Source organism: Aquila chrysaetos, chromosome 4, assembly GCF_900496995.4.
Source record: "Aquila chrysaetos chrysaetos chromosome 4, bAquChr1.4, whole genome shotgun sequence".
Taxonomy (NCBI): Eukaryota; Metazoa; Chordata; class Aves; order Accipitriformes; family Accipitridae; genus Aquila; species Aquila chrysaetos.
In genome coordinates, this window is record NC_044007.1 from 3,047,057 (window position 1) to 3,068,973 (window position 21,917).

At 41.6% G+C, this 21,917-nt stretch overlaps 1 protein-coding gene across 21 annotated transcripts in view; it reads left to right on the top strand.

The window, feature by feature from the left end:
- Positions 1-21,917, top strand: part of TSNARE1 (t-SNARE domain containing 1) — a 488,733-nt gene that overhangs the window by 216,838 nt on the left and 249,978 nt on the right. For all 21 annotated transcript variants that reach the window (XM_030012179.1, XM_030012185.1, XM_030012183.1 and 18 more), the window contains 3 exons: positions 3,505-3,595; positions 7,467-7,541; positions 9,069-9,125. In XM_030012179.1, the coding sequence (XP_029868039.1) occupies positions 3,505-3,595; positions 7,467-7,541; positions 9,069-9,125 (223 nt within the window). The remainder of the gene's footprint in view (positions 1-3,504; positions 3,596-7,466; positions 7,542-9,068; positions 9,126-21,917) is intronic.

Below are 21,917 nucleotides of genomic sequence, written 5' to 3' on the forward strand. Positions count from 1 at the left end.
ACTGCAGTAAGGATTACAGCGGCTGTGCAAAAGACAAGTATATGGTTTAACTTATGCTGAGCTACGTGGCTCAACTGTAGCCAAACCTACCTGACCACCCAGCTCTTAAATGCATAAAACTACTCCATTGCTAGGCAGCTGCACTGTGCCAAAGGGGATAGTAAATCTAATGATGTTTAAGCCACTACAGTAAAGGTATCTTTGATCTGTACCTGGAAAAGCTTACTATTGCTCTTATATTAGGGATCAGATGAAAGTGAAATAAACCATATCCTGTATTATAAATGGAAATGCTTTTCTTCTGCTGGAACTAGAAAACAAAGCTCTTTGGGATTATTATGAGTGGCAGCAGGCATGGTGAGGCAGAGGGAAGTCTTTTTCCCTTGTCGATCTTTGCGGTTGCATTTGGGGTCTGATTATTTTTTGTTGACTTGGTCATTCATCAAGTGTCTCAAAGAAATGGTACAAACAGTAGTTAAGCTCCTTCATTCTGTCCCTGCGGAGAAGGGAAGCAGCCGTCATCGCATCTGCCTCTTTGCTATGCTCATTGTAAAACTGGATAAATAAATTAGAGATATGATCGTTCAAAGAACAAACTGTAAGCAGCTGCGCGCTGGTGATTATGGATTCGGTGGACCATACTTCTCGGGTAAAGAAAACAGCAGCCATAGGAAACTCTTAGGCAGCAGTGTGGCACCTCTTGTATTATTTAGTGCATTGTCTTTACAATCTTTGTGCATACAGAAATGCACAGCAAGAGATGTTATTCTTCCTAAGAGATGCCCTTTTTTTTTTTTTTTTACTCTTAGAGTGCTTATTTTCAGAGTAGCGCTGTAGACAGATAAGTCTTTTACATCATTTATATTTTAGATTCTCCGTATCTCCATAGACTGAGTATTTAACTTACTGTTGTGTGGAGGACTTTTTCAGAAGCAAATTTTATTCATCAGAGACACCCCTTTAATTAACTTCCACACTTCCATGGGGAGAGGAATATAAAGAAAGATAATAATAATAATAATAATAATAATAATAATAATAATAATAATAATAGTGACATATCTTGTTACCATTACATATTATAATAAAATGCTGCAGGGAGTGGAGTTTCAAGGCCTCTTTTTTAATGAAGATCTTAATAGCATTTAATGTAAATTAAATATAATCACTATCTGATTCCTAAGCTGAAGAATAAGAAGTTAATTGTGTCGACAGCATAGTGGGAAGTGCCAAAATCAAGCACCAGCATGTTGGTTAAAGTGTGTTTTGAATTAAGAGGTGGAAGGCAGAACTTTTATTTTTCATACTCATGCTCCCAGTTATTTTGCAGCAGTTCAGTGCAAAGTTTGTGCGCAGCGTGGATTTATTACATAAGATTTCTAACATGAAATTTACATTAGAATGCAAATGAAGGAGACTTTATTTAACTTTAGAGATTGGGAAGGATCAGACGCATGAGCCTAACAAGCCACTTTACTTTGGGGATGGGGAGTTGCTGGTATGTAAATCCCTGACTCGTTCTGTGGGCAGATAATTTAATGAGGTCTGCAAAATGATTGGACGTCAACTCCAGCATCTTGCATTGCATTAAGAGGAATTAGTTGTCTAAGTCTCAGTTTTGAAACTGCTGCTTATGGAATTCATGCACTTGGTGGCAAGATTTACTTGATTAAAAGATTGGGGATCAGGCTAACTGTGTACTCCTCAAGGTAGGTGATGTGACAGGATTCAATTCCCAGCTCCCTATCTTGCGATGACAGTGTGGAATACCTGTCTGTGGTAGATATGACCTCTTCCATCTCAAATTAAAAGTGATGTAATTAGTCAGCCGGTGCAGTGGGTCCTGGGATCATAAATAAATGAAATGCATTTTGATGAATGAATGCAGAAATGGTATCTTAATTTAACTAAGGAGAGCTGAGAATAACTAGTTATTGGATCCAGCCTTGTCTTCATATGAGATTATTTCTCTTTCCTGCATGGTACCAAAGGAGTCCATGCCTCCTGTGTGCTTGTTCAACCCTTAACATACATCTGAATTACTGTTCTGCAGCTAAGAGTTGTTATCCTCGTGGTACGCTTCAGGTACACTTGCATACCTGGTAGGTACAATGCATAAAATTAAGCGTCCTTTTATCCTTAGACAGCTTTCCCACCTGAGCTGTCTGCACAGAGATCTTAATTCAGTGGAAAAAACCTGCCAAACTTTGCTATGGGGGTGAATATCGCAGTTCGTGATGCCTATGTCCATCTTCCCTGACTAGATGGAAATGACAGTCAGTGGAGTGCTTGTGGAGAGGTCTCAATTTATTTGTAGTTAAGGTTGCATTTGGTAAAGACTGTTTGGGGGCTGGCCTTCTTCCTCAAAGGAGGTGCTGAAGGAGTTGATATAAGTCTTGAAAGAGCTGGTCTCCATCAGTAGACAGAGAAGCAAGAAGGAGCTAAAGAGCCAGGATGGGCCATGGGTATTCAGGACAGAAAGGCCATAAATAGTCATCTTAATATTTTTTAATCAGAGCACTTCTATTCACTCCACAGCCCACCCACCCTGAAAAAAAAGCACTGACAAATGAGTCTTTTCAATACAACCGTGGCTCAAATGTGTCCTCTAAGGGAGAAAAAAGATTATTTTCTCCAGGTGTCTCTCAAGACTTTCTAGATTTTTTTGACTGAGGCATTATGGAAAACCACCCCTTTCTGACTAAAAAGATGTGAAGTGTTCCCTGGGGAAGCTTAGAGGCTGAAAATGCCCCATTGACCTTATAAAGCTTGAGAGCTGGATTGAGCTAATAAATACATTTAGGCAGCATTTATGTCTCTTCCCTCTACTTTGTGTGGTCCCAAACAGCAAAGCCAGCAACCAGTGCTTACAAGAAATAATGGTACTGGAATTTGGGTTGTAAAGGAGAGGGACAACCATGACTGGAGAGGGGACTGGTTTGGCTCCCTGCCTGCCTGTTTCAGTGCTTGTAAAGCAACACTGCACCTTCGCGTTAATAGTGCTTTCCTGGAGATACTATGTCATGAGCAGGTAGATGATCGTGGTAAGTAAATTTGTCCTGCTCAATTTCTATCTCTTCAAATTTCTCTTCTGAGTACAAAATTTTCCTGGGCAAGCTATCAGGTAACTCCCCAGTCCCATCTCTTTTTGCTATAAAACCCTTCTTTCGACAATTTTAGCGGCAGTACCAACAATCTGTGACGGCCTCGTTACCTGTCCACCCCCTATTTTCACCTTGTCTTCCCCCATTGACTTTGCAGGTCCACAGCCATTGTCTTTGTGCTGATCACAAAGGAAGATTTTGGGCAGCTCCTCGCTAGTATTTTCTACAGCCTTCTGGCTGCCATTGCTGGTCAAGACCCTGGACTCGCGTAGTCCTACTGTGGTTCCATGTGCTGTGTGTTGCGTTGTCTCAGTTGCTCTGCAGCTTGATAAATTTCTGTAAGTGTCTCTTTATGCAATTAATTTCAATTGCAATCCCCATCATCTCTTCTCTTCTGCAGGCATGCAACCCAGCAGGAGACTAATAAAACCATCACGACTAGCACCAAAGCCATCAAGCAGCTGTCTGAGGTTGTCAGAGGCTCATCCAGGGTACGTGTCATTCAAGATGCTGTTGGGGGAGAGTGCTGGGTCTTATGGAGGGAGGAATAGTGGAAAAAGAAGTGGTAGTGGGTGCTTTAAAGCTGTTGAGCAACATGTCTTGGTTTTAACTTCCTTTCCTGTTACACAATAAGCATAGCTTGCATTTATAAATGACCAATGGGAAAACAGCTGCAGAAACCAGTTCTTCTCCCAGAACTGGATCATGTGGAATTGGAAATGAAGAACTCAGCATCAAAGCCTTGACTAGCTCCCACCCATCTCAGGGTCTCACTCAGTTTGGGTGAAAGTCCTACAGAAATCATCTGGCTCCACGTGGGTTTGGCACTGGTTAAAGACTCAGTTGTGCAGTGGGTGCACTGGGTGCAGATGAGTTTGGAAGTGCGTTGAAGTGTCCGGAAAGGGGAAAGCAGTGGAATATCTCTGGATATGACATTCGTTCAGTGCTGTATGCTAGTGCGTAGGCAGCGGTGGGGATAGATAATTACAGGCGGTGGCCAGATCAGAGCAGGACTTTGAATTACAATTTACCCCACAGCAACCCCATGTGTTGTACAACTCACATGAACATCATTGTCACAGGGGTAGAGGGATCCCCATCCCCTGGTCCCCAGTCCAGCAAATGGAGAAACAGAACATTTCTGACCTTTCCACAAAGACCTTTATACCCCATATGTTCCTGCTGACTTTGGCCTGTGGTATGCATCGTGGGGAAGAACAGAAACATACTGGGGGTGGGCAAACTCCAGCTGGTGTGAGAGTTGAGGAGAAGTTTCACCCACATAACAGGTGATTCAGCAACTGAGATGAGAATACGGACAATTCTTTTCTACTTCATTCTGCCTAGCGGTTTCCTGTCACGTTCTTGCCTCCAGCATCCATATAGTTTCCGAGTCAGGAATTTACCTGAGTTGGTGTTTTATCCTCACTCACTCCCTGCCATTTTCCAAGGTCCTGTATCACTTCAACTCTGTTCTCACTGTCCTTCCACCTAGAAAAAACACTGCTTTAAATACACCACACATCTCTGTCCAAGTGTTTTTTACAGCCTGGATTTGTGTCACTTACCAACAGGCATATGAGATAAGGACTGAAGAGCTGAATCACCCCAGGCTACCTTTGTAACCTGTGGAGGACCAAGGACAATTCAGCCCACCTAAAAAAATGAATGGGTGATGGTCTGCTCCAGAGAACGGGGAGAAAAGCCTGGAATGACTGTTCTCCATACGTAGACACTGACCTTATGCAAGCATCAATCTTAATACTTTGATCTTTTTTAACATGTTGCTTTGATTAGTGATGGACTACAAGGACTGCTTTTTCCTTTTTCTTGCATACTCTGAGAATAATTACATCAGAGCTTGATGAAACAGAAGGTGCTTTCTTGGAGGTATGGGGATCTGGACGTTTTTGTGCTGATCTCCTGGCTCCGTTTTGTGACATAAATTGGGTCCCCAAGGGAATCAGGCAAGGTCACCTTAATCCCAATTATCGTGCCACACGTGAATGTCATTCTTTGCCCTTGAAGCCCATGTAGTGTCCACTGGGGACTGTCAGGAGTATAGCTTTTACTGTCATGGGGAGAAAAATTGCTAAGTTAAAGGGAGAATATTTAAGAGCTGAAGGAAATAGACATACAAACAATTATAGTAATATGAGGAATAAACTTGCCTCTCTCTATTGGCATCACATAATAACTTTTTCTGCTCCCTGGTCAATTAATTTAACAGATTTTATTTTTTTAACTCTTCTTTTCTAACAGTGTGCAGTTTAAATAATTAAACCTCCAAGTTTTGATATAAAGCCTGTAGCCCTCATCCCTTATATAGAATAAATAGATCTGGCAGGTATTGGCTGCTGGTGGTAATTCCCTCTTGGGGATCTGGGTAGCACTGCAAACTTTTCTCCCATAAAATTTCTCACAGCCTGAAAAGCCTTTCATTAATTTAGAGCTTTATAGTCAGTCCTTTCTGATCCATTATTCTGTGTATTGCTTTGCATGCACACATGGACAAAAAATATTTTTTTTTTCTTTCTTCCTTATTTTCTACCAGTAATGCACTGCCAACAAGGTGCACTGTGGGTTTCTCCTGCTTCCCTTGAAGCTCCAAGTGCTGCTGAAGCTATTTGAGTCAGGATGCCCAACTGAGCAAATTGGTAGTATTTCAGGAGCAAAGATACTCATGTAAGCGGATCAGTGTAGTACAAGACAGGACACTGATGTAAAATAGCACATGGCTATTTTAGGGCTTCCTTTCAAACTAGTCTCGAAGGACTGGGGAAGTTTAGATTGGATATCAGGAAAAATTTCTTCACTGAAAGGGTTGTCAAGCACCAGAACAGGCTGCCCAGGGAAGTGGCTGAGTCACCACCCCTGGCGGTATTTAAAAGACGTGTAGATGTGGTGCTTAGGGACATGGTTTAGTGGTGGATTTGGCAGTGCTAGGTTAGTGGTTGGACTCGATGATCTTAAAGGTCTTTTCCAACCTATATGGTTCTATGATTCTATGATTCTATGACTTAAATAGAGACACATATCTGGAATTCCAGGTTTTTGTAGGATGAGTGCTGGACAATTAGATCAGCTCTCCAGGGTGGCAATCTTATCTTCTTTTGCATATGTAACAAATATAAGGTTTATAGACCTTTATCTGTAGAATGGGAATAATACTTGCCCTGTTTTAAAAAACGTTTTAAATCTTTGGATGAAGAACTGTAAGACTGGGATATTCTTCTGTGTACGAAAATACTACCATTAAAAATTAAAGATATTTATCCTATCCTTTATAAAATTTACTTTTGTATTCTTAAGCAGTTGCCTGAAACAGCTGAAATTGCTGTAAAGAATATTTCTGCTTAGGAGCTTCAGTGTAGATTGGGTTTTGTTTGCTACTTGTTTTTTAAGGTGATGCCTCACTTCCTTGCAGTTCATTCCCCTCTGTAAAACCTGGACATGTGAGTTCCTGCACACCTGACATCTGAGATCCAGGAGGTAGAATAGTTCCAGAAGAATTTTCATTGCCTGACACAGTTTGGGTTTGGTCACTCCATCTAAGAGCTGCGATTTTGCAGCATGTTGGATAGTTACGTCACTTTTTTTTAAAACATAGATCGGTATCTTGCTGGGGGAAGCTCCAAAGAGAAAGGCAGTGACATTTGGGTACATGTTTTGAAAAAACATGGAGATAAGTTGGTTTCTTACAATCAGGTCCTAAGCCAGGCAGAAGGAAGGTTGTTGTGGCTGATGGACCTCTCAAGTCCAGTAAATCACCCATTACCATCAAATGAGGTGATGAACTCCATCATTGGGTATCATCCAAATAATGGACTTTTTGATAGCAGGATCCCGTGGGTTATCATCTCCAGCAGATAATCCGAGGCTGGATTTTAGGAAGTAGAAGCAGGATACCATCTTACAACCATTCTGTTCTGTTGATGGCAGTAAGGTATTCACTTGCTTGCGTTTCACAGTCTTTAAGAACTGGTATTGAAGTGAGACCCCCTTCATGCAGTAAGCAGGACAGCAAAACGTCCCACTATATATCCCTGCCACAGAAGGTGTCCGGCTCAGATAGCAGACCACACAGCAGTCATGACTTGAGTGCTATCTTGAATATCCAAGGTGCCATTTTTTTTAATTTCTTTGGCCTGAAAGATCAAAGCATCTTGTGCTCCCTTCCTAAAATAAAACCTTGTAGTGTCCTGGCAGCCCCAGTGAAATTGAGATTTTAGAATACTGTTTGTGCCCGCTTTGTTTACTTGGTGTCTCCCACCAGGACTGTTTCCCGTGGTCACAGGTAGAGTCTACTACTGGATTTATATTTACAGATCTGCTAACCAGGCCTCTGTTTTTCCAAAACAGCAAGAACGGCTTCAGCTGGACAGGCTGAAGAACCAGCTGTCTGATGCCATCCAGAGATACGGAGCTGTACAGAAGGTGAGGGTCTCTCTTGCTTCCACTCTTCTGCACGTGAGTTTGGGAATGCGAGCGTGGCTCCCAGGAACGTGGAGCATCTCCACAGAACTGCTCACGTGTAGTTTCCTCCCTCTTTTCTTACTTTATCAGTCAAGCAGTGTATCGTTACATTGGAATATGCGCACGCATGCGACTGCAGAACAATTCAGCAGCAATGGAAAAGAAAAAAAAGTGCTTTTGCCAGCTGTGTAGCTGGTAGGACCTTCAGTGGTACCCCTGGATTAGGCATGATTTATTTTGGTGTGTCTTCACTGTCAGGGGAGAAGGAGAAGCGATAGCACAGTGCCCCTTTCACCTTTTCTGCTTACAGAAAATGTGCGGGCAACGTTGCTAATTGAAAGGTTAACCCACGTTACAGCTCTGCTGTGTTATATGGCTTTGTCAGAAGATTTCCAAACACATCTTGTGGGTTGGACCTGTCACCAAGATCAAGCTGTTTAATAAAACAAACAAAACTTGAACTCCAGCTCCTTAATTTGCTTCTTGCTTTCCCGCTTTACCCTGGAGAGGCTCTACTGATGAGCAGATTTGCTTTGCTTTTAAACACTGTAGTAATGATTTAAATTTACCATCCTCAGACTGCTTCTCTCCCCTGCAGTAACAAGCTTGAACATATACCTGGCTTAATTGAAACACAACCTGGACAAACTCTGGCTGCTTTCTTATGCTAGTTCAGTGAACTTGACCCATGCCTGCAACACATGGGAAGAATATATTGTAATTATATAGGTGTAATGAAATTTACATGCACTTAACAATGTATCGCTATTAGAAAGACTCTGTACTGATTGTTTTCCCAACACTTGCTGCCTATGGTTTATAAATAAATAAATAAATAAATAAATAAAAGCGCGCACATAAAAATGCACTTCAACAGCATGGATTTTATGTAATAGCATTGCATTATCTCTAGTGCAATCTCGTATTTTTAATTATTTTCTGTTCTATTCAGAAACTTAGGTGTGGGGTCTTTAAATGAAATTTTTATCTCTTAAATGAAAAGTTGGAAGGATTCAGGTAAAGGGCTCCACCCCCATATACACACACATTTTTTTATGTTTTTTTTTTTATATTCACAAGTACAATCCATCTGAACTATACATGTAGGTTTGTTTTTTTTTTTTTAAAAAAAAACCCGTCATCAATTCAGAAGTGCCAAAATTAGCCACTGCAGTTTGTGAATGCCCGGTTGCGTCAGGAAACCAATCTGAGTGGTAAATTGCTACTTATCCACGTCCTAGCTGTCATTTCTTAAATGTGTGTTTCAGTTGATAACCTTGTCATTCTGGAAGCTTTGAAGACTTTTAATTCTTGCAAGACCAAACTTTTCAATGTGGTTATACTCCCTTTCTTTTTCTAAGTAATAAGAGCTTTCTCTATGTCTTTTTTCTTTAAAAAGCAGAAGAAATAGCTTCATATGATTCCTTCCCTAAATATTTGGACTGTCTTTTCTCAGCCATTTTCCCTCTTTTTTTTCCATTTTTACAGAAAATAGCAGAGAAATCCAAAGCTTTGCTTCCTACTGGGCAGAGAAGTACCAAACAGGTAAGTTCATGTGTGTCTCTGTGTTTGACAGTAAGAACATTGCTAAAAAAAGGGCTGTTTTCTAACCCCACTAATGATGCTGAAGAGCATGGTGCTCCCCCACTGCCTACACTGAAGCCAGTGAGGTGGTTTTCAAATAGAGATGTACGACCTCTTTGGAGGTGGAAGATACGGGAACCAGGAAAAAAAGACGTATGTAAGACCTGTTTAACTATTCTCTGCTTTTCTGTTCTCATGGGGCTGTTTTTCCATTCTTAATGGGAGTTTTGTCTACTCTGAAATATATCCAAGAGCAGTCCTGTACCCCCTTCCCTGGGAACTGGGCTCATAGGCAAGTGAAATCACTCCAAGTACAATTTCGTAGAAGGAAGCGAGAGGAGTTTTTATCAAACCTCTGTCCTCAGTTTTAAGAGGGATCATGCAGTCTACATTAACTATTATAGACATATGCAAATAGAGCCTTTTTTTCTCTTTTGAATCATATTAAGGACTTTGAATAAATACTATATGTAATCAGTGTATATACATTATAGTTTTGTGCTTATATTTAGTTTCATATGTACATGCATGTGTATGTATATATAAAATATAATTAAATGTATGTGTGCCTGTGCACATATGTACATGATTAAGAGTGTAAAGATATATATGTGTATATACATATATATATGCATATGTGAGTAGTCTTTCACAAATAGTAATGCAAAATACTATATATGTAAATAGCAATGCAAAATACTATGTATGTAATATGTGTGTATGTGTGTATAAGAAATCTCCACAGATTTCAATGAAAGGTTTGAAGCCAGGAGATCAGTTAGCTGCAGAGATCAGGTTGGCCTTTCAAGTCCCCCACACTAAAAAGCTTTAAGGTATTTGCAATTGATATCATGCCACCAAAAAACGAAACTCTATGCCTAGTTTCAGTGATTATTTCTGACATTCTTGATACTCTTGTCTTTTCTTTTAAGGGGCAGTCAGCAGATTTTCTGCTTTCCTAATGAATCTTCATTCCCTACCTTGTGCCGCCTGGTTTTTATATCCTCCTTAACATGTATATAAGAAGTAATTGTTCTTTGTAACATTAATGCTTCTCTGTAAAGAAAGGTGGAATGATGCCACCAAAGACCCTACCATTAGGGCAAGTCAATGGCCCAAAGCTTTAATATTAGCTAGGTTTCAAGCAATTACAATTCTGCATCAGACCTTCTTGTTACTTAGTTGGGTTTAGGTGGTAGTGCCATGAAACTAAAAGGGCTTTGTGTTCCAAAGGGCTAATCTGTTCCTTTACCCTTCTTGAGAGTTCCCACTGCCACCTTTGGAGAGCTTGTGCACAGATGTTGCTTTTCAGCTATGCGTTTATAAAAATGTTACAGCTTATTTTTGTCCACCAGCTGGTGATCTGTATTGAACATGGGGATGGTGCATGGTCACAAATAGCATATTCTTGAATGGTGGTCAAATGCACCAGGCGTCATTTATTGGTTTTGATGGTTGAGCTCAGAGATAAGGGAGGTTATTTTGTGCAAATTAGCTGTGATTTCTTTTCATGCCATCTATATTACATCACTTCTTGTGCTTGTAACCAACTTTGCTAGACTGCTGTTAGTGGAGTGGATTGCAGAGGTGGGAACAGCTCTGGTCTTGCCTGGACTACCACATGTTTGCATGGCCGTGGCTGTTCCATATAATGTGGGACACTGCTGGCCATTAACCAGTGCAAATAGGATGAAGAGGGCTAATTATTGCATAGCTGTTGTGCATCCCTGCACCTGGAGTAAGTCTGGATGCAGTCAACTTTTTTGGTATATTGAAAATGGTTGATGACTCCAAAACCAACCTTCTCTGGAAATAAGCGGAGTTTTAATGGGGGAAAAAACCAAGATGTCGGACAAAAGTACTCAAATCTTGGAGGCAAGTGATGGTGGGGTTGGAAGTAAATGGAAGCTGGAGGAAGAACAGGACGGAGACAAACCCCTTTGCCTTAAAACAGGTAAGAATCCAAGCATTAGGAGGCTGTAGCAGTAACAATTTGGTGTGGGTCAGGCAGCATCAGCAGAAATTGTGTTAAACTGGATCAGCCGCAGATTGTTTCTCCTTGTAGCTGTCACTTGCAAGTGAATGCTGGTGGTTGGCTTCAGTGCATTATGAAAAAGAAGGGGGTTGTAGTATGTCCTTGGGGAGAGGCTTCTGGCTCAGAAATAGGCTTGATCATGCCCAAGAGCACATACTTTTCATGCAGTGACATTTGCTTGGGCTGGGGACACGTGAGGTTTCATGCAAACTGCTTGAAAAGGATGAAAGTTAATTCACATCTGTTTCAGCTTTCCTATACGTTTGCAGCTTCACACGTCTTCTTTTCTTCCTCCTTCAAGTACAGAAAGAGAGAAATTGAATGTAGAAAACCTGCTGAAGGGAATGCAGTGGTGTGCTTGTTTTGTACTTATTATTATTTTACCAGCTGCAGATTGGTCAGGACATGCAAAATTATAATTCCCACAGCAACTGTAACCTGACCACTATGTGCATATATTAAGGCATTAAAGTTAACACCCTATACAGTAATGCAAAATACTACATATGTTCAGAGGACCTGATTTATGGGTCTTGTGAGACTGCATAGTGAACTTCTTGACTTGGTGCAGATCCAGTCTTGATTCAAATACCGCTTGCCTGCAGGGCTTTGTTTTATTTTATTTATACTTTAATTTATTACAGCAAATTGTAAGAGGTTTGAAGAATGCTAGTTTTTCTGTATGCATGTCCCTATATTCCTTCTCTGCTATTGGTGGGTGGGAAAGGTAAGATGTTTGGTAACACAAACTCTAATAATTTCCCTTTAGGGAGTAATTGATTCCCTAGACCCACATAACAGGTAAAAATTGGAAAGTAAAGCTTTGGGAAAATTATTCTCCTGCCCATTGTGGTTTGCTGTAAGTACTGTTTAATTGAGTTTATTTGTTTATAAAAGCAAAATAAAGGCATTGATCCAAAATTCCTTGAAGCCTGAAGTTATATAAATTCTTAATCAAATATGTGTTTGTAGGAATGTATTTGTGTGTAGCCAAATCGATGTAGTTCTATAGGTGCGTTACTGCATATATTGAAAGACACAAATTTTTACTACACTAAATGATCATTGTTGAACGTGAGTTGCGGCAACTATTTAAAAAAAAAGCCCTTTCCCTTGAACCTGTGAAAGCAATTTTAAATATTCACCCAGTGGCCAAAATGAGACCTCCGAAGTCTCATTAAGGGAGTGCACAGGGGAATCCTGGAAAGCAGCTTTCCATTTATGAGAACTGCTGTTGCAGCACACAGCAGAGACAGTGATGTATTTGGGGATACGGTCGCCTCTGGTTCCTGCTTACGTATGGGGCAGACGTACCTCAAATCCCACCTTCTCGCCCTGCACAGACGTACCTTGGTGTGAAGCAGTTCTTCCTTCCAGGTAGAGAGTCTGCTGTAGGAGAGGGAGTATTTCAGGTGTCCCCCGTAGCAGTGGGACAGTGGTCAAGTGGTAGGAGATGTTGGACAGCTGAGTAGACCCGTCCTCTTGGGCTAAGTCCATCCCACAGCGCAACAGTTGGGTATAATAAAATATGATAATGTTCTAACAGCACAGAATAGATTATCCATAATATGAAAATAATAAATGATAGCCTGCAGAAAATCCACAAAATAGCCAATAATCCCTCTGAACATAGAAGAGGAAAAGAATCCTTCTTTTTAATTCTTTTTAATTATTGTGCATCTAACTTCATCTGCTTCCCATAAAAAGAAGAATATGTTATTGTGCCCATGACTGAATAAGTTCAAGCGATATTAAACCGAGCAGCAGACTAGGCTGACAAGCTGAGGGCTCCTAAGGGTCCGTTCCTGGCGGTGCCTAGCAGGGACAGCCCAGTTTCGGCATCCTTATGGCATCTGCAACATGTCTTTGGGCCACCTCCATCTTTCCTGGATCCTCGCTGACCACACTTAGCCATCTATCTTCCCAACTAATGAGGAGGAGAGTGGGCTTTCTCACCATGTAGACTTTGTGGGTGGTTCCCCAAAGGGAGTGGGAGAAGGGGAAGCACAGTTCTGTTTTAGCTGAGAATTGAGTTTTAAACTAAAACCACACCAAAAATCTGAACAGACTTTTTTTTTTTTTTAGAGGAAACTTTCCTGACAATTTTTAGAAATTAAAATTACAGTAATTGTCATAGTGTAATGGCACCCCTCTTCATTTCCTGCTGCTCACGGGGAGAGGGAAGGATAATTACTGCTCTGGAACATGGCAGTTGCCAAAAGAGATGCCTTTGTTTCTTATTCCGTAAGCCTACTTGACCCGTCTCTCAAAGGTCAGTAAATTATGTTTCTTAGGAGTACAAGAATGGGTAATAAACCTCTATTTGCATATACAAGCTTTTTTCTCCTGACTGCATCAGTTTATTCGTGCTTTAAATGGACTTCCTTCTCACATCATTTCTCTCTTTCTTCCTGTGTTTATGAAGTTGTTCTTTTTATGTGATTAGAGTAAAATTCTCATTTTGGGGCAGCAAGATCCAATTCTTGTCTTTATGGGAGAATAATTTTTTGGCAATAATATCTGCATAAACTGCATATATGTATGTGTGTGTGTAATGACTCTAGTTATTTGGGCTTCTATTTTTACAGGGTCCTTATCATGGTAGATGCTGTATAAGCACAGCTATTAGATTGTGCCACCCTGAGGATCTCGCAGGCTAAGCAAACACCAACAGGCTATTTTGAATGATAATTAACGAGGAGTTTTTAATGCAGTAGGTGCTCTTCGTGCTGGAAGTCCAAAACTCAGTTTGAAACTGGCTTCAACATTCGGGAGAGGTTGATGTGTGTATTTTTCTGAAATGCAAAATTGAATTTCTCACAATCAAAATACAGCTTTTGCCCCGACAAATGGAGCTTTTTTATTTACGCATTTATCTTATTGACTCTAACATCTTATCTTCGAACTCATCCCAGTTCCTAATGTTCCAGTCTGGCCGGTATATCTTAGGAAATCAAGCCTTAGCTTTGGTGATAATGTATCTTGCATGTGTGGTAGTAATTGCTATGTCTTTTCAAGGTCATTTTGTATGCAGCTACTTCTGTAAAAAGTGTTATTTCAATAATGTCAACTTTGGTTTAAATGACTGTGCATCCATTAAAAGCCATATTCTAATCAACCCACTCCTCTGTTCCTAGGGCTGTCAATATGGAGCATTTAAATCACACGGCTATTTTTTCTTGACTTTATTTAAGTGTGGGCTTTTGTTTGTTTTGTGGGTTTTTTTTAAGGCGATCATTAAAGCAATTTTTTTTTTTTTTTCTTTTTCTGCCTGTTTGAGAGTAGGGAAATAGATTCTCATACAGGTATTTAATAAGTGGCTGGAAATACATTCATACTTGATTTGCTTTATTTGCTCCCTATATTCCTGAGGGAGATGGAATCTATTCTAATGGCCCAAAGCACTGTCCTTGCACTGCTTCCAGTGGGTCTGAGAGGGGAAGGTCTTTTCTGCTCAGCATGCCCGTGATCTTGTAAAAAAATGCCAGTGGGCTTTATAGACACAGTACTTCACTAACTAACCATTAAACTCCCTTTCCGCTGTGTCAGGGCTGCAGCACTTTGCAACTGTAAGGGTTAAAATGAAGAATCCTCCGTTCTTAAGGGCAATAAAACCTGCACCACAGCCCTTAGGAAAACACCCGTATTCCTCGTGCTGCTTGTGCCTGCACGCAGGTTTTATGGGGCAACGGGAGTGCTCAGGACTTCAGTGTTGCATGTAAAAACGTGTAAGAAAACCCCCAGATCCTGCTATATCTTTAAAGGAGGTAATTTGCAAAGGCTAGAGGCGTGAGCTTCCAATAACGTATAGCCCCTTATTCTACAAAAGGAGAAAAATAATGAAAAACCAAATCTATATAAAGACCAAATCTGTATAACCACATCTGGGGGGAACTTGCCGTTTCCTAAATCGCCCAAACAATTTGAGCACTGTGGATTTTCCTTAACAATCCCCTATCGAGTGCCTGTCATGGGATAAGCCTGCTTTGCTTGCCTGTGTCTGCTGATGTAGCTAGAAACTGCAGCTGCCTATATCAGCACCTGAGCAAAGGATTTTGTATTCATTAGCTGGGTTTTCTGGTTGGTTGAGGTTTTTTTTTTTTGTTTGGTTGTTTGTTTCTTTGTGGGTGTTTCTTTGTTTTTTTTTTTTTTTCTTCTTCCTTTTGTTTGAGTGAGAAAGGACAGAGGTTTTGATGTGGGCAGAGGATGAAGGCAGGGGAAGGGTTTCTTTTGTATGAAGCCTCCTCCACAGCAGCTCGCTGGCTTCACACGCCATGCTGATGCCGCTCTCCTCTACCCCAGCTCTGAGTCACTACCTGAGCCGTCTCGCAAACCGAAGGGTTGTTTTGTCTGGAATGAGCCAGCCTCACCGCCCAGCTCTGCAAGCGCTTGCTTATTATGCTCCCAAATCCTGGGGCCACTTTCCATCACCCCACGCCACCGAGGACCCTGCCAGGAGGACTACGCGTGGCAAACGGTTGACGCTGGGGTTGCGTGGAGGCGTTTGAGGTCACGGGATGAAACGCTGGCGTGAACGTGCCTTGTTAATGGGAGAGAGCGCTTTGACGGAGAGCCAATCTATATTGTGCCCAGAGGCTCGGACAGATAACATAACTCAACCGGTACCCACATTATTATTCTTCCATAGCCAGTGACAGCTCTGCAAATATTTTTCACCATTGCTTGTGATAGCTGCCGAGGTAGTTGCAGTTCTCCTTTCTCCTCCCAGCTCTTAAAGGATGTTGCAAGTACCCATGTCTTCCTGCCAAATCAGGGTCATCCGTGGAAGGGATCTCTGCGCCTGTAAAGATGGGAAAAACCTTTCTCGCCTGTTGCGTTGGGTCTGGCCGTGTTTTCAAGGAGTGCTGGCTCCTGTTTTCTCATGAGTACTGCTTTTTGCACAGTGCGTGTGGGCAGCGCATTGCTGCGTGGTCCCGGTCAGCACTGCTGACATGGATGTGTGTATCTATAGATATATCTATATGGCTGTATATCCATAGCTATCTACATCTTCCTATATATAAATAAAATTAAAAATAAAAAAAGTATAAAAATAAATGTATATAGTGACAGGTGTGGCCAGTTGAGTAGATACTCACCTTGGTTGGAGAGCTTTGTCCTTGCATGCAGCTTTTCTGGGCAGTAAGGGTCACCTTTGGCAGCACTGTCAGATCTGGGCTGACAGCAGTGTAAGAGGAGAGCAAACGCAGGGCAAGATCCCAGAGCTGGTGAAATGGAGGCTGGGTCTGCAGGACATGTGTGGCCATGATGGCAGTAGTATAATTATAAAAAATGAACCTCTGCATCAGTCTGCAAGCTTGAGTTTTGTTCACTCTATAGCCTTTTCTCCCCTATATATTCCTATTTTTTTTTTCCCGTGCAGGTGCTTGATGATATAAGTGAGTGGTTTTGCACACTGCAAGTGGAAGTGGTTTCTGCTGGTGTGATGGGGATGCTCGTTCGACCTCATCCACCTCCCCTCCTTCAACCCCACCTTGCAGAAGTTGCACTGCAAGAGTCTAAATTGACTTTTGCCCTGGCAAAGATCACGCAGTAACTGGAGAAACAAATGTGAAACCTTACCGAGTGTGTCACCTTGCTCCAAAGTGAATGCAGTGTTATTTAATACATTTAAACCCCCCTGTGGAGATGGATTATTGAGAGGAAGGAAATTGTATTCTTCTAAACCCACTTTGATGGCTGCATTTATCACATGATTAAATGTGAACGGCAATGGTATTTTCCCATGAAAAAAATGTATTTGGAAATAGGTTAACCCTTGCTTCACCAGGGTGAAGACAAAAGTAATATTTAGTGACTTTTCTAGGGCTCCATCTGATTTGTTTTCAGGGTCTCGATAACCAACGTTATATCCACCATATAATTCAAAGATATTTAACCCCTTTCACTCTTATGTAGAGGGCAGTGCTGTTACCTCCCCTATACTGTATATCATCTGTGAAATGGCATGCGATGCTCCAGCTATTGCACATAGCAGCCCCCAAATTGACCTGGCATAGTAAGACAGACTTGCTATCTCAGACAATTTCAATTGATCACAATTATTTCTGATTTACTGCAAACACAAGGAAACACAGGACCAGGCTTATAATTTGGATTCTTTATTCTGTTACTTAGTCCTGGTGCCCAGCTGAAAACTGTAATCCAAGTTTGTGTTATTTTGCCAAATTAAACTTCCACTGATGTTTCAGTTTGTTACGGAGTTTCCTCTTCACTTTTAATGATAACCCAGGATGCTCAAATGCCTTTGGAGTGAAATCATAGAGCTGGATATATCAGAGAGGTAATTTATATACAGTTTCTTTATAAAGTACACCAGGATCTGTAAGATGTAGCATGTGCTGCAGATGATGTTTCAAGTAGTTATTTTTGAGCTGAGAGCAATAGCCTGTGTGAGAAGTAAAATAAATGTGTTCACCTAAACACAGATGGTGGTTCTCCCTCAAAACTCTCACAAGCTTCTCAATTTGAGAAGGCACCTGTGTAGCAAATAATTCCCTTAAGTTTAAGAGACGTCGTCAGCTATGTCCGACTGTCCCAAATCTGAAATGAGGTGGTGGTTCACAACACGTGCCATGGGCAAACCCTGCCGAAAATTCCCAGGATATGCTCCCCATAGATGGGAATGAAATGGGAGTTGGACTCAATGATCCTATGGGTCCCCTCCAACTTGAGATATTCTACAATTTCTATAAATGAAAAGACTGAGCCGTGAGTGTTGCTCATCACTGCTACTGTCAGGAGCAAATCAACTTTGCATGGCTGGTACCTGCTTAGCATCGCCCGTGTGCCCCTTCATGCCTGTAGACTGTGGGTGAATCCTGGGGGAAGTGATGGAGCCGAGCTATCACAGGTGTTCTCCTCTTGCGGGTGTTCAAACCGGCAATTTGTCATTTCAGCAGCAAGACGACAAGAATGCATCATACTGTTTCCCCTGCAGTAAAGCACAGTAGTGCTTTGCAGTGTCCCTTTCCTTATTCCCTCTTTAATTAAAGCTGTGTTACTATGCGGTACACTGGGATGAGCATTAGGCATTCGGTCAGTCTGACAAGCCTTGCATCAAATGAGTTTGGTGCAAGAGGACTTTTTCCCTGCTCCCTAAATCAGCTAAGGCCTCAATCTCTTGTCTCTCTGTGCTCAACTTGAGTACTCATCTTCTCCAGCTACTGGAAGGGAGCTGGGAATGGTAGAGCAAGGAAGGTTTTTCCTCATGGGTCCTTTTCCCACATGGATCATTCAGATATCTTACACAAATGCAGTATTTCCCATGATGAAAGAGAAATAGGTCATTGCACCTATTTATTTATTTATTTATTTCCACATGATGGGTCAGAGCCTTGTGAAAAGAGACAGTTGTGCTGCGGTCAGAGAAGCACTGCCCAGAGGTACCGAGCTAAGGAAAGCTGACCTTCTGCCCCTGTTTGTGCGACTTCCCAAAGTAAAACTCAGACCACAGACAGGAGATTCCCAAGGTCCTCCTTGGCATAGAGGCCAAGACGTGGAGAAACCTATAGAGGCTATACTTCTGCATGGAGAAACTGGCTGGAAATAGGACAAAAAAGGCTTATTTCCGTGAACCCAGTTTTTCATGGGACAAAGCTGAAGATCCAGCTTCCAATTTGTGCAAACCCTGGATCTGTTGTGAGTAGTGGTTAGCATATCTCACTTGGATAAAACGAAAATCTTCAGTATTTTATTTTCTACCTTTGCTCAGCCTGTAAGCTCCTGAATGAAATAAAACTATTGAAGTAGTTCCTAGAACATTAACTCAATATTACATTTGATACAACTGAATCTCTTGATCTGCAGAGTCCCTTGCTTTAAGAAGGAATTTCCCTTCCCTTCCCTTCCCTTCCCTTCCCTTCCCTTCCCTTCCCTTCCCTTCCCTTCCCTTCCCTTCCCTTCCTTTCCTCTTCCCCTTCCCTTTTTTTTCTGTATGGGAGTACGTTCGCGTGAAGAACTTAGTAGTGGTATCCTGAGAAACAGAGATGATTGCTCTAAAAAAACCCCAGCAAACAAAAATAAGCAATCGAAGCATCTGCTTGCAAGCACAGCTGATTTCTGGTGAGTGAGGAAGGTGTTTTCTCCCTTTCTGTGCCCAGCAGTTTGTAATTGGTTAGGTGATTTAAGGAAAGAGAGTGGGAACATGGCTTTTGTGTGCAGCAGGACATACTGACCTCTTCTGGAAGCTGAGGACTGGGAAGTTTGATGGCCCTATTGTGTGAGCTACTTCATTGAACCCTATATTCAAACATGATTAAAAACACCACTGAAGAGCCGGGCACAGAAAAAAAAAAAAAAAAAGCCTTTTCCAGCAGTTGCTGGGGATGGGGCGAGGGAAGCTGTGGATGCTGCACACTTCGGAGTGCCATCTGCTGGCATAGGACTCACTTAATCGGATACAGGAGCCTTGTTTTAATAGCACTTAGGTGAGAACGGCAGCAGAGAAGGCTTGATGACCCATCGATGGTTGTTGTCAATTAACACCCTTGAGATGAGGATAAAATCTGTACAGAGTTGGGGTGGGTTAGGATGTTTTACGTTACTTATGAAGACAGAGTCCCTGCTTACTAGATAGTGGAAAAATGCAGTAAGTAACCACGTGCTACATGTCCCCTCTCTGTACTAGGTAGAACATATGTATTAAATAGAGTTGAAATAGGTATGATATTAATGCATTTGTGTGTATACATGCATAATTTTGTCAGGTTCCTAAGGAGGAGAAATTTTAGCTTTAGGTCACATCTGCTGGGAAGCATCAGGGAGTTTGCCAGTTTTTAGTCTCAGCTAGTCTGGTGGTCATCTGTGGTGGAGTCCACAGGGCTGTGCAGGTTCTCCCTCTCCCCAGTTCACATCATTTTGGCACCCCAGTCTCAGACTGGGAAAAAGTGGGGCATGAGGGAGGGTTTTGCAGAAAAGTAGAGGGGGGGAAAGGACTTTTTATTTACAGAGCACCACATTTTTTGTTTAAAAATGCTGAGTTTAGGATCTGCATTTTTTTCTTTTGTTTTTATATGTTTTGTCCCTCATACCTCTCATTTTACAAAGGTGCATCTTTTGCCTGCGGGATGTCATTTGTGTTCTTGTCCTATACCAGTCGTGCTTATTTTGAGATGCATTTTATTTTGAGCTTGATGATACCCAACATTATAAAACTTTTATGCCTCCTAGCACTGCTTGCTGCTTCCAAACCTACAGGCATTGTCCTCCCGTAGAGACCTGAGTTCACACAAAATCCCTTTAATCACCCTTTTGTCATCTTGACTCTCTGCTTCTGCGCTCTTGAATCTCACAGCTCTTCCCCTTCCCAGCTGTAAGAAGCTGGAAAACATTACAGAATAGAAACTGGCCACCAAAAGAAAAGGACAGGTTGAAAGAAGTGTGGTATGGAGGTTTGTGTGGGGTTTTTGTAAATTTATTAGGCTTCTTTATTTGCAAACAGGTGATTGTATATAAGACTTCATATGAAACAGGGGGAGATGAGTTAGGAAACTCGCCAATGCTGAATTTTAGTAGCTGGCCCTGCAGATCTCAAACACTTTGCAAATTAAGTTATTTCAACTTTACGGGGGAAAGAACCCATCCCCATTTTACAGAAAAAGCAGAGGTAGGATGGAGATTGTAGGTTGAACAGCAAGATATACTAAGCTCAACAGATTTGCCTTTGTCACTGTTTTAAACACAAAGCTTTTGTTCCCAGAGTAACCCATGCCATGGGTTGTCTGCTTTGTTGTGTCTTGGGCATTTTTTGTTTGGTTGGTTTGGTTTTCATGACACTCAGAAGGAAGTGGAGATTGGTGGGTCTGGAGGTGTGTACAAAGAATAGGTTGAGTAGCTATCAAATGCAAGGACTTTTTGACATGCAAGGAGTCTGCAGCATTTATGTGTTTTGTGGGTTTGTTTATCCACTGCTTAACATTGGGGTATGAAGTATGGGATTAGGAGTAGACCTTACAAGTTAAGTCAGATACTTTTGGGTAGCCCCTCAGTGAGTTTGAAAGCTCCTGTCTGTGAGAGTAGAGGAACTGGGCCATGGTGTCCTCATGGTGTGGGGATTTGAGGAACATACCCTGTTGCTTTCAGTAGGGTTGTGTTCTCATTAGCCTTGCTTAGAGCAGGAAAGATGGAAGGGAGAATGCAAGTATTTCAGTGAGACTCATATGACTTCTTCATGGAAGTCACATAGCCACTGTAGACATTGACAGGAAGGCATTTTGCAAAAGGAGTGATGTGCTGCATTGCTCTATTCATTTCCCTGACTTTCTACTGAAGAGCCAAGGAATGAGTGAGGTATTTCATGTTTATCCAACATCATTACATTTAACATATCTGAGCTTTCTTTTGATATCCTCTGTTAATTCCCAGCATCACAGCAGGAAACAAATTAATCTCCTTGTTCCCTGGTGCAAATATTTGGTGATAAGGTTACTGATAAGCTCTAAATTTTCTTTCATAGTTTCTGAATGCAAAGTTATACATGAACTTCCTTACATACCATGGCAACTGGTTCCTCTTGGCAGGTTGCTTCACTGACTATGATAAAGATGACTTTGGCTTCATTTCAGGACAAGTGATGTGACAAGACCGCTTGTCTGCAAAATCTTTACCATCAGGAAAATTCCTTGCACTATGATTCACTCATGCCATATGTGGGGGAATTAAATTCTGGGTGAGATGCATGAAGGAAACCCCACAGG